Source organism: Eubalaena glacialis, chromosome 3 (genome assembly GCF_028564815.1).
Source record: "Eubalaena glacialis isolate mEubGla1 chromosome 3, mEubGla1.1.hap2.+ XY, whole genome shotgun sequence".
Classification (NCBI taxonomy): Eukaryota; Metazoa; Chordata; class Mammalia; order Artiodactyla; family Balaenidae; genus Eubalaena; species Eubalaena glacialis.
Genome location: NC_083718.1, coordinates 106,382,511 through 106,395,350, shown reverse-complemented (window position 1 = coordinate 106,395,350; position 12,840 = coordinate 106,382,511). Strand labels below are relative to the sequence as shown.

The window sequence follows — 12,840 nt, the reverse complement described above, 5'->3', positions numbered from 1 at the left end:
CCTGGCTCCACTTTCCCCCCTTGACTTCTATATACATCTTTTTTACATATCCTGTCAATTACACTTCCTAAAGATGTCTTGAATTTGGCCCTCTCTTTATGTCCACTGCCATTTACCCTCATTGTCTCTTTCCTGAATTACTGAGTAGCAGGGGTTCCAGTGTATGCATCAACCATGTCTATCCACTATCGGGATTCATATCTGCTTGGGTATATCTGACGAACTAGTAAGGAAGACCCTATAAAATCTATTTGTAAAAAGAAAAGAGAAGTCTATAAAGGGGGCAGGAAAATTAAACATAAAAGAAAGAGGAAACAATGATGAGTTTGTCCAATTAAAGCCAGGTTTCATGTTTTTGAAGGGAAGAGAACTGCTTGGTAATGTGTGATGTTTTTCACTTGCAACTGGAACTCATAGCATCTGGTACAATATACTGTTGCTGAAATTTTAAACAACAACATACAACAAAGGTTATGAACCTTCGTTCTTGGCTACATATTAAAAAAATTTTTTCTTTGTACATTAGTTTAAATTCTTTTTATTTACTCTTAAAATAATCTTATAAACAACACTAAAAGAAACGTGAAACAAATATGTCCCATAACTCACTTACCTAACAGAACAACTATTTCCATAGCTTGGTCAAGATGAATTACTCTTCACATGAAATGCATGGTTTTATTTTTACAATTATATTTAAAATCACAAGTAAGTTCACAAATGAAATGGGCACATAGGTTTTTTTTAGTGTGTTATTTTTGTCAAGTTTTAGAGTAGGACCTGATATAAGCTGGGTAATGTATTATATTTCTCTAAAACCAAGGCACTGTTCTTTATAAAATCTTTTTAAAGTCATAAAAAAAATGAAACAGTGTATAATATACAAATAACCTGTAATCTGTCAATTCCAGTGTAATCATTGTGATATATACTCTTTCAGTCATCTTTCTAAATGTTTTAAATTGTTGTTTCTTAGGTAATAGTATTAAAATATAACAATTTTAATAATACCTTAAAAAATGTAGAACTTGATACAGAAGGCCACAGTATAATGGTTAAAGGGTTGCTCTTTGGGGATAGTCATACTTGGATTCCAGTTCAATGTTGGACACATTTAAACATGTCTGAGCCTCAGTGGCACCATCTGAAAATGATTATGTATGATTAATATTGTGGTTAAATGATAATGTAAGTGAAAGGCTTGCCATATAGTCTGGAACATAATAGATGTTCAAAAATAATCACCAGTATAACCAGTGTAATAACCAGTTATCTTCTATATATATGTATGTACATAACCTTCCTAATTATCACTTTGACTTTTTCATAATAGTTAATTCATTAGATCAGTTATAATATTATACATTTAACCCTTCTGTTTTTTCTAATTTATTTTATTAAAGACTGAGAAGGTCCATTGCTTCAACTGTGATTGTTGTGATTTCTTATAGATTTGTACATATTTTCTACATAAAACGTTATAACTCATTATTGTCATATTTCCTGAAAATATTTTCTCTGATTTGATGCTTATCTTTTCATTGTGATTAAGTTTTTACAGTCAAACCTGTTGATCTTTTCCTCTGCAGTTTCTTCTATTAGGCCTATGCTTTTACCTCCTGAAGTGACTGGATAAATAATTAGTCTTATTTTCAATTATTTGATTTTTAAAATATTTAATTCTTTCATGTGTGTGAAATTCATTCTAATATGGGTGAGGCATTTAAATATTTCCTCACATATTTCTAACCAATTATCCTAATGTCATTTATTGAACAGTCCTCTATTGTGTACAGAAATTGCTTTCCATATTTTGAATTTTTTCTATGGTCATTTCAGAATCAATATTATTATCCAAAAATATCCTGTGATCCAATCTCATCACTGTATATCTCAGAGTTCCAAAATACTATCTTAACTATCTACTCTAAGATATTTACTATCTTAACTATCTTACTATCTACTCTATGTAAACTCTTTCTCATTACATAAACAACTTTTCACCCAAAGAAAATATCAGTGCCCCAAAAGCTGAAGTATAGGCTTTTAATTTGCCTTCTCATCACCTAACTTCTAAGTCCATTCATCACTGAAAGTCTGTGTTTAGTAACAAAAAGTAAGGGGCTTTTCCGAAATTTTTACATGGAGCTTGGAGCCCACAGTAGAACTTCTCTACCCCAGAGTTCTTAGGTCACCCACAAGCACTCACAGAAAAAGCGTTATGTTGAACTCTGGCTAATAAACATAGGTTTGGGCCTTATAATATCAGCCCTTAGGCACTAATATCCATGTGCTTTCCCATCATTCTCACTTTTACTCAATACATTCTCATGATTTTCTATGTACTGCATCAGAAAGTATCAAACTAGTTATGTGATTTTCCCTTTTTAGAAATGTTCCGTGACTCCCATCGTTTAAAGGATAAAGGTCCACATTTTTCTGAGTGTTCTCAAATTGAGACCATTCAGACTCTGGCTCTTGTCCTATTTCCAGCCTCAACCTTGCCTTCCCAACCCCAGACAGGAAGGTATGTTCTGATCAGGCACAGGAACCTATGCTCTGACCAAACATCCTAGGTTGGGTTCACAAGGTCCCATCATTCATAGTTGAAGTATGAGGCAGGGCAGGAGGCTCAGGTAGACTTGACAGTGACCCCATCCCATACCAGCCGAAGACAGTGGTTGCTTAGATATCTCTTCCCCAGGATGCTTTCTTGGGATTGTGACGGGAAGAACTAACAAAATAACTGCCTCCCACACCCACCCTTAAAGGACGCAATAGGGAAGGAATTCCTTGGACCATAGTCCTTGGGTCTTATCTATAGATCAAAACACAAGTCTTGCCAGTTGCAGAGGTCCATGGGGAAGGGATGATGAGACAAAAGTAGAGGGATTCAGGATACATTATAAGGCAGAGCAAGCAATTCATGTGGAATGACTCCGTGCGGGGGATCAGTTAAGATGATTCTTAGCTAGGAGTGTGCTTGAGCAACTGGTAACCGGTGGCAGTATGTACTGAGCTGGAGAAGTCTGGAGGAGGAAGAGGTTTAGGGATAGAAACAAAAAATTCTGGCCTGGAACAAAGTGTTAGGAAAGGGATGAGTCAGCGTGGTAAGTGAATGTTCTTCTTGTCATTTTTTTTTTCCCCCCATTCCAGTAGGTAAGTGGGTAATACTTAGGTTAATGTTGTTCCAAGAACTAAAATCACTTTCAGAGGAATGCTGTAAAGGGCAGTGATGAGGTAAAGTCCATCAGGAAAACCTGGCTAGGCAAACCACCCAAGAGCACCAAGAAAGGCACCACACACAACACACAGACAGATAGAGCATGTTAGATAAGAATTATGTCTGCACGCTGGTGCATACTTTTCTGTCTTAAGAGGAGATGGCAAGATTGGGATTGGCTGTCCAGCTGGGAGCTCCAGGGCACAAGTCATGCCCTATAGCCTCTCTGCTTTTTTTTTTTTTAAATCATTAGGCACTATCAACTTGTCCTCTAAGAAGTCAGGTAATCAAATCATTCATGTTAACTTACTATTTCTAAAATTTTTTTAAAAGTTTTTTAGAAATCAACTTTTTACACATCCCACCTTACATTTTTCAGTTAATTAGTATATTTTAATAAAGTGTAATTCTTGTATATTTTACTTTTTACATTTGCTTAGGGTCCTTTACTAAAAATACCCACAATTTAGAGGAAATATGCATTGCCTTATCCACATTTATCCTCAGTATATGCAAATTAAATTTCCAGAATCTCAGACAACTCTTTCCTTTATGCACTTAATTATGTTCTGCAAAAAATGGGCAAGTTCGACTTTGTCTTTTTAATAGTGAGAAGAAAAGGAGAGAATGAAAGAGCCTATTAAGTGGAGCTTAGTCTATATTCTTGTTATAATTCTGCTTCTTTGGGGATTAATGGGGTAAGCTCCAATCTATTTACAATTAGCGTAACTACTTTGCAGACTATTTGCAGCAATTTTTAAATCCCCACCTGACTAGGCTTTTCCTATTTAATATATTTCATTTTGGTGACCTATTGCCCTCTGGATAACATCCACATTTTTAACCTTTCTTACCAAGATCCTTTCCCCTCTCCTCCCACTTCACACTCTGCTGGAGCCAAATGGAACTATTTCAGATCCCTGAATTAGCCTTTCTCATGATTGTTTCCCAGCCAGTGTACATCGTGTTTTCTCAGCCTGGGACTCTCTCCTTGCGTCTTCCTCCTTCCCACCTCCCCTGCTACCTTGCTCCCTTCTCAATCTGGCTACCTCCACCTGGCTAACGCCTGTTCAAGCTCAAGTCTAGGATCCTGCAGGGAACGCTTTCCTCACTTCTCAGCGCTAATGTTTTTCACAAAAGCTTCCTAATGCTCTGTACTTACTCCAGCCTATCATATGTCTCTTGCTTATAGAGACTGCTTACTTATCTATATCACTTTCTAGAATGTAAATTCCTTAAGAAAACAATCTGCCTCGTTCTTGATTGTAATCCTAGCACCTAGTACAGTGCCAGGCAAATAGTAAACAGCAAATATTTGCTGAATGAATGAATGCATAAATATAAAAAGAAAATATATGTTTGATGTTATGGGAAATAAAACACGGTTATGAAGAGAAATAATATATTTTAGGATAAGCAGAAATTATTTTTGTTTGTGTGCACATTATTCATATTGTTATTATCCTACACTAACAAGTCCAAATTATACTTTGGATAGAATCTGAAGAATAACAGAGAATCTTCATGCAGGAAGGCTTGGTACACAGAAGATATTGTGTGTTTTTTCCCACTGGAATCAATACAATTATAGGTGTTAATAACAACAACAGCAGCAAGAACAACCATCAGGAATCTGTTCAGTAATTGTATAGCATTTTGTGATTGGAAAAATGAAAACCAAGGATCTCCCATTAGTTTGTTGAAATTATTTTCTCCTGGAGTTTCTGCACAGGGGTAGGCACCAGAAAACCTGGGATTCCAAAGGGGCACCAAGGGTCACCATGGACACCGGAGGGAACAACATTTGTGTTCCAGGCTTCTGGAACAGAACGATTGAAAGAACATGAGCCAGAGCAGGGGAATTTAGGAATCCATGGAGGATGTCTGAATGAGGTCGTTGGCCCCAATCACATTCTAGGGACAGTACCATGCCACAGGCAATCAGAAATGAAAGACAACATTAACTTGTATCCTGTGGAATTGTCTTCAGTTGATTAAAAGAGCTTCTCTGTGAGTGTATATTTTGCTTGTGTTTTTTTGTTTGTTTGTTTTTAACATCTTTATTGGAGTATAATTGCTTTACAATGGTGTGTTACTCTCTGCTTTATAACAAAGTGAATCAGCTATACATATACATATATCCCCATATCTCCTCCCTCTAGCATCTCCCTCCCACTCTCCCTATCCCACCCCTCTATGTGGTCACAAAGCACTGAGCTGATCTCCCTGTGCTATGCGGCTGCTTCCCACTAGCTATCTATTTTACATTTGGTAGTATATATAAGTCCATGCCACTCTCTCACTTCATCCCAGCTTACCCTTTCCCCTCCCCATGTCCTCAAGTCCATTCTCTACGTCTGCGTCTTTATTCCTGTCCTGCCCCTAGGTTCTTCAGAACCATTTTTTTTTTTTTTTTTAGATTCCATATATATGTGTTAGCATACGGTATTTATTTTTCTCTTTCTGACTTACTTCACTCTGTATGACAGTCTCTAGGTCCATCCACCTCACTACAAATAATTCAATTTTGTTTCTTTTTATGGCTGAGTAATATTCCATGTATATATGTGCCACATCTTCTTTATCCATTCATCTGTCAATGGACACTTAGGTTGCTTCCATGTCCTGGCTATTGTAAATAGTTTGCTTGGGTTTTAAATCTAGGAGTAAATTAAGTAACGATACCTAGATCCAAATATATATAATTTGAGGCTTCTGATCATCATATTTTGGAAATATTTTAGTATTTAATATCGGCTTTAACACTAATAACAAATATTTGTATACAATGGCATCACAGCATGGTAGTCTTATTTAATTCTACTCTTATTCCTGTGAGTTAGAAATTATTATAATCCCCATTTAACACCAGAGGAAATAGTCTAAGATAATGCTTACAGTTGGTGATAGAGCGGTGCCTGAAACCCAGGCTTCTGATTATAAATCCAGTATTTTTTCCACTACTCTAGGCTACAGATATAACTTATTTACATATCCAAGCGATTCACATAAGTTCACCTCCCAACCTTTTTTTTTTTACTATGAAATTCATTTTTATTTTCACAGTTATGGACAAAAATACAATTATAAGATTAACTGCAGGAAAGATAGGTAAGAAATGACAATGTGAATAGAGCGTGGTAGTAGAGATCAACTCCCAACATTTTAATTACTCATTTATTTATTCTCCAAATATTCTGTGAGCATCTGTTTTGTGGCAGTTTCCTCAACTGTAAAAAGGGAGTAATCATAGTACCTACCTCATAGGCAACTGATGTGAGACCTGAGGTATAAATTGCTCTGCTTGGTTTTCGATAAAACTCAACTATTATTTTCCTGACAGAAACATATACAGAGTATAGTAGGGGCATGTATTAAATGTGCATGTGGGAGTGGACATGAAACAAGATTAAAACGTGAGCTCACTGATGATATTTCTTGACAGGGCGATGGTAAAGGGGTGGTGGTAAGTTGAGGCAGTGGTGATGAGGGCAAGGAGTGGTGTGAGGAATATTATTTTATATATTCTTGGAGAAAAAAATGTTCACTTCTTCATTTCTTCTCCAACAAGAGTAGGAATGACAGATAAATGTTGATGGATAAACTATGTAAATTTAAAAACCTCATTTTAGCCTATTTGAAAAATGTAGCAAAGTGGTTAATAAATTGAGCAATCGTATGTATACTGACCTGCCCATGGAACTTTCTTTTACTTTCTAAAACTACATCATTCTTTACTGGCTGCACTAGTCAAGGATGAGATGATTATCGAATTATTTTATTTAACGTTCACTAAAACAGTATTTCTTAAGCTGTGTTCTGTAGAACGTTGGTATACTATTAATAAATCACAGGAGTGGAAAAATAATTCAGATTTTTATAGAAGCCACATGACAATAATAGCAGTGGCAGATAATGAAGCATCTTTTATTTTTTCATTCTGAGTTTAAATCATTTTCTCTAAAATTATGAAGAAAAAAGTTATTAATATACATTATATTGCTTGATACTTTATCATCTCAAAAGTTTCAGAACCTATGAACTAAACAATGTTAGATAAGCTAAGTTAGGGGAAAACTGAGAAAAGATTGCTGGTATTAGAGCAAATAATGAATACTGGTCTTGAGTCTACCACCAATCAGCTACATAACTTTGGAAAATTGATTACCAGCTGTGGACCTCAGTTTCTTCTCTTTTCTTTCCTCTATTTTGACACATAATCTTTTACAAATGAAATATTTTGTAAAAGCCCTGCCCGCTCATCTTTCCCTCTCCACCCCCAACCCCATGTGGGGTCTCTTGCTACCTTAGACTCCATGGAGTCTGTTTGAAAACTGGACCGAGCTGATCTTCCAGGTCCCTTCTGGTTTTTACTGTCTTTGATTCTGGCTTGAAATCCTTAAACAGAATTAGTGTGATGCAGAATATGGCTGGGTCAGGCCAAGATCTTAGCATCTGTAGGCAGTCATGTTGTCTACAAATTTTTGGTATTCTTTTTGTACTGTAATGACTTTTTTTTTTGGGGGGGGTTGCTATTCCTTTTATTGCACTCAGATTTTCAACAATCCGTGTATAACATATTTGGCAGTGATGATAATAAAGTAGAAAACCCCATTCTTCCCCATTTTTCAAGGAAGTTTCCTGAATCAGATACTGACAGGAACAGGGGAGAACAATAATGGCCTGGGGTTCCTTTGGGAAGGTTGTTTTTACAAACAGGATGAGTGCAGAGTAGATGAGCTGAAAAACAAGGGCAGAATTCTCATTCTGGATTTGAATCTTTAATTGTAAAAGCAAACTAAAGAATGATCATTTAAAAAATACTACTATAATACTCCATAATAATAATACTCTATAATAATAATATAATAATATATAATATAATATATATTAATATATAATTAATATATAATATAATATAATTGATAATATAATATAATATATAATAATATAAAATATATAATAATATAATAATACTCTATAATAATAAACCTCAATTGTTTTCTGCCATTATTCACTTTTGTATACATTCTCATGAGATTGGGACAGGCTTGTAATGACTTTTTATCATATATATTTTACTAAAAGCTGCTTTAAATTATTTTTGGCATTATATAAGCAATTTATCAAAATATTTAAACAATTCAAATTACTTTGAATTTCAAATTACTCAGCAGTGTAGGTTTCTACTGCCCCTTGGTTCATAGTTAAACTGAAAATTGATTTTTAGAAAGAATTCAAAGTGTGTATTATTTATTCCCTTTTATTTGCTTAGATAACATCATCATGACTGAACAAACAACTAAAAGAGCATGTTAAAATCAGATATTCTGAGAAATCAAGATAATTTTAAAAGAATAGAATATGTAAATATCACAGCTGTCAGGGCTTTGGCTATCCTGAGCAAATTTTTTCCCCCCTCTTCCAACGAGAGAATATTTTCTTTTTTGCAACTAAATAATAAAACTTAGTTCTTTTATGTTTTTCAGTGCTTTTGTTCCCATCTGAATTTTCATCAGTGCTTTTTTTTTCTGATCTCAGAACTAGTCACACCAGGTCACCACAGGCCTGCGTTCAGTTCTGGGACACACTTTGTGAGGGATGCAGACAAATTGGAAAAGGGAGTGACTGGACAGCAAGGGGGCTTGAAGCCATGTAATTTAAGAAAAGGTTGAAGAAAATGGAGATTTTAATCTGGGAAATACCAAGGGGGAAGAAGTGGTCCAAGGGAGCTGCCTTTGCATTTTTGAAGAGTTGTCATATGCAAGAGTGACTAAGGGAGTTCAGCACAGCCTTAAGGGGCAGAATTAGAACCAGAGGGTGACAACATATTTTAGAGCTGCCTCTAGCAGTGAGTTTTCTAGCTCTCCAGGTGCATGAGCATAGGCTGCAGACTACACTCAGGGCATTGGAGGCAGGATTCAAGCTACGTTTGCAGAGTTAGAATAAATGTTGTCATTTTCAAACTTGAGACACTTCTATATTTAACAAATTTCTTTTTTAAAAAGTTTTTTTATTTAATTTAGGCTCCGTTGGGTCTTCGTTGCTGTGCACGGGCTTTCTCTAGTTGCGGTGAGCAGGGGCTACTCTTCGTTGTGGTGCGCAGGCTTCTCCTTGCGGTGTCTTCTCTTGCTGCGGAGCACGGGCTCTAGGCGCGGGGGCTTCAGTAGTTGTGGCTCGCAGGCTCTAGAGCGCAGGCTCAGTAGTTGTGGCGCACGGGCTTAGTTGCTCCACTGCATGTGGGATCTTCACGGACCAGGGCTCCAACCCGTGTCCCCTGCGTTGGCAGGCGGATTCTTAACTCCTGCGCCACCAGGGAAGCCCCATACTTTCTAAATTTCTCTGTATAACATTACCTTCCCTTTCTGCAGTTGAGTGAAATCTTTACTCTCCTGGTATTTTCTTTATGTGTGCAACACCATTCTTTATTGTTGTTTAAGATAAAAGTCAGTTCCTAACATTCATATTGAGTGATTGGAAGGTTTTTTCCATTACCTTCCTCCATAGACTGTGAAATCATGCCTTTATTATGAAACTACAACCAATAGGAACTCTGACCTCATGATAATTGAGAGAATATAGTATTTTATGATCTCATTAGAACCTTGACATGTATGTGTGCTGTATGCGCACTATCTTGTTCATAATTTTTCTTGTAGGATTTTTTTAATACCATTTAGGTTGTGTAGATTTTGGTTTAGAGAGATTTGATTATACTGACAATCACTTATTTTCCTTTCATTGAGCTTCAAAAAAAACATTATTAAGTCTTAACAACTTCAAAAATTTCATTGTAATACTCATATTGTAAATATGCTAAGGAAAAATAAACTTTTTCATTTTGAGTTCTTAATTTTAAGAACTTCTATTTGTTCAGGTCATAATTCACTCCTCATGACCAAAATTTCTAAGCAGGAGAATTATATGAAAGAAAATGTTTTTGTAAATTCATTTCAGAAAATAACAAGAGGTGTTTAATTAAGTCTGACTTCTCTGAATGTATAGATTTAGAGTTATTTTCATTAGTCTATTTACTTAGTAAAATTAAAAGTTTATGCGTTGAATGAGAACCTGGGCTTCTTTTTCTAAAGCAGTTTTTCTAATACAAACACTTGGATGAAAAGTTGTTAGGAAATTTGTTAAGTGAATTTAGGTTCTACACAAATTTTACATCATCAAATTTGGAAATAGATTGCCATCATTGAATTAGCTTTTTTAAACAAAGTGGGTAAGTTTACTGAGACATTCATACACTTTGCTTTTCCATAACTGTCACATATAAAGTCTCAGTTGGAACTTTTCAACAAAATAATATGAATTGGCTAACATGATTGTTGACACACGATTTGTGGGAGTAAATATCAGGCAAAATTCAAAGAATTGTTGAGTGTGGACAATACATTTAGAGATACTTCATTCTTTAGAATTCCATAGCCCTGGCCGGGGGCCTGGAAAACATGGACTGCATCTCAGCAGAGTGGAACACTCATGACAACTCATCTTTTCAGGACTTTTACGGTTTTAAAAACTCTTTTGAGATAGTCTTTCCTCGTGGGAAGATTAGGGGATGGTAGGAGGTCGTCTTTAGTGATTCTTCCAGCTTTAAATTTATATGGTTCTTACCTTAGAGTTTAAAGATTTGGATGTTATGATAGGTTTTCTTTTAACTGTCTTGCAAGGGCATGTTCGATTAGAATTACTGATATGTTCAGAATATTTTTCCTGAATATCTAAGTAATATTCATTTATCATTTTTCTGTGGCTCCTTAGCTTTTTGGATAGCCAGCAAAGCTAACGGGTTGAGACCAATAGATTGAACTTTACTCGCTGGCCTCAGAGCGCTCCTTCAAAGTCCGTGGACTCTTTCTCTTGCGCGCCCCCTTTCTTCAAGAGGTAAACAAACGACTGCGAAACCGAAGCCTGGCACAAATCCCTGTCTGTTTCTGGAGAAACCACTCAGAGCGCATGCTCTTCCGGTGATGGGTCTGTAGCGCCATTTTCATATGGAAGGGACTGCTCTCTAATTAGGCACGCCGGTAGGGCACCCTGCTTTAAAGTTGTTCGAGCTGTACGAGAAGCCTCACAGAAACAAGTCAAGGGCTTCTTTGAGATGAACCACTCCCTGCAGCGCTTCAGCTAAGACTGTGTAAAGATATTCTTTTGTGATAATTTCCCCCGTGGACAAGTGGCCCTCTTCCCTCTCCCCTATTCCCTCCCCTCCCACCCCCCCACCCCGGCTGGCCTCGCTCCTCCGCCCCGCCCCCCTCCGGGACCAGAGCCACATAAAGGTTAGGTATTTGTGATGATTTTGCGCCCACAGCGGCAACCCAAATGAGAGGACCTGGGGAACCGGATGGGAACGTTTTACCCAGTGAGAACAAAGCACAAGTTAATTCAGAGTCCAATATGTGTAGAGGAAACCAGTAGGTGTTCTTCTGAGCTAGGAGGTAGGGCTTCTTTTTTAAATAAAGATAGAGATCCGTCAGTGGTGAGGATGGGGGTTGGTTGAAAGATTAGCTATAGGTAAGGTGGGGCACGGAGTTCTGAGATCTTTAAGAGTGTGTGTGTGTGTGTGTGTGTGTGTGTGTGCACGCGAGCATGCAAGAGTTTAGAAGAACAAGGGTGAGTGGGGCTAGAGAGGTAGAGAATGAGAGAGACAGAGAAGAAAAATCTGGACTAGGAAGACTAAGTGGGTGCAGAAAACGGAGGGGCGCGGGCTCATTCTTGCCTGCGAAGCCGCTGCAGTGCCCTCCGGGACCACTCCCAACTCCACCGTTTCATTCATAACTTTCTGGTGAGGCCCCGCCCGGCTCCTCATGGCCCAGGGCCGCGTTTCCTGTACAGCAATTGGTGGACGGCAACAAAGCCTTAGCAACCGGTTCTTAGTGATCCGCGGGGCGCTTGGTAACTGGGGCGCTGGGCGGGCGCGGAGAAAGGAGCGGCGCTGTCCCTTTAAGGGATGGCCGCGGAGCCGTGAAAGTGGAGGGGGCTGAGGGAGGGCGGGGAGGAAGGTCCGGGGGCGGGCCCAGGGGGAGGAGGAGGAGGAAGAGTTGCTGCTGAAAGAAGGTGGCGAAGGAGGAGCCGGAGCAGCTGCTGCCAGCCGGCGGGCACCAGAGTCCTGCCCGCTGCCGCACGAGTAGCCACGGGCGCGATCGGGGCCAGAAGTCTCCTCCTCCATGACCCCTTTGGGAGCCGGGGGAAGACTTTGCCCGGCCGTGAGAGCTGGTCTGCGTTTCCCAGGCGCGGCGGCGGCGGAGCAGCGGCAGCAGCCGGGTCCGAAGCGGAGTGGCCACGGACCGGGGCGTGTGCGCCCCGCTCGGAGGGTGCTCGGGTTCCCCACGGAATGTCCCCGGGGCGCCCTGCGCGCTGACCCCCCCCAGCCGCCTCCGCCTTCGGCGCCTGCTGCCTCTCTCGGGCGGGCTCGGTGTTCGGGACTGCAAGCTTCCCCGCTCCTGGGCAGTGGCGAAGCCCCCGGGGGCGGGTGACCTCAGCTGGCCAGGACCCAGCCCTCCCCCGTGCGTATCTCGCTTAAGATGGCAGCGGAGTCAGGGGAACTAATCGGGGCTTGCGAGTTCATGAAAGGTGAGGAGCAGCCGCCCCGCATCCTCCAACCCTCC

The 12,840-nt window shown here is 39.1% G+C and overlaps 1 protein-coding gene across 5 annotated transcripts in view; it reads left to right on the top strand.

The window, feature by feature from the left end:
- Positions 1-12,712: 12,712 nt before the first annotated feature.
- CDC14A (cell division cycle 14A) overlaps positions 12,713-12,840 on the top strand; it is a 176,427-nt gene continuing 176,299 nt past the window's right edge. For 4 of the 5 annotated variants that reach the window (XM_061186274.1, XM_061186272.1, XM_061186271.1 and 1 more), the window contains exon 1: positions 12,719-12,805. In XM_061186274.1, the coding sequence (XP_061042257.1) occupies positions 12,757-12,805 (49 nt within the window). In that variant the 5' untranslated portion in view covers positions 12,719-12,756. Of the gene's footprint in view, positions 12,806-12,840 lie in introns of all 5 variants that reach the window. The other variant, XM_061186273.1, reaches the window with a different exon arrangement.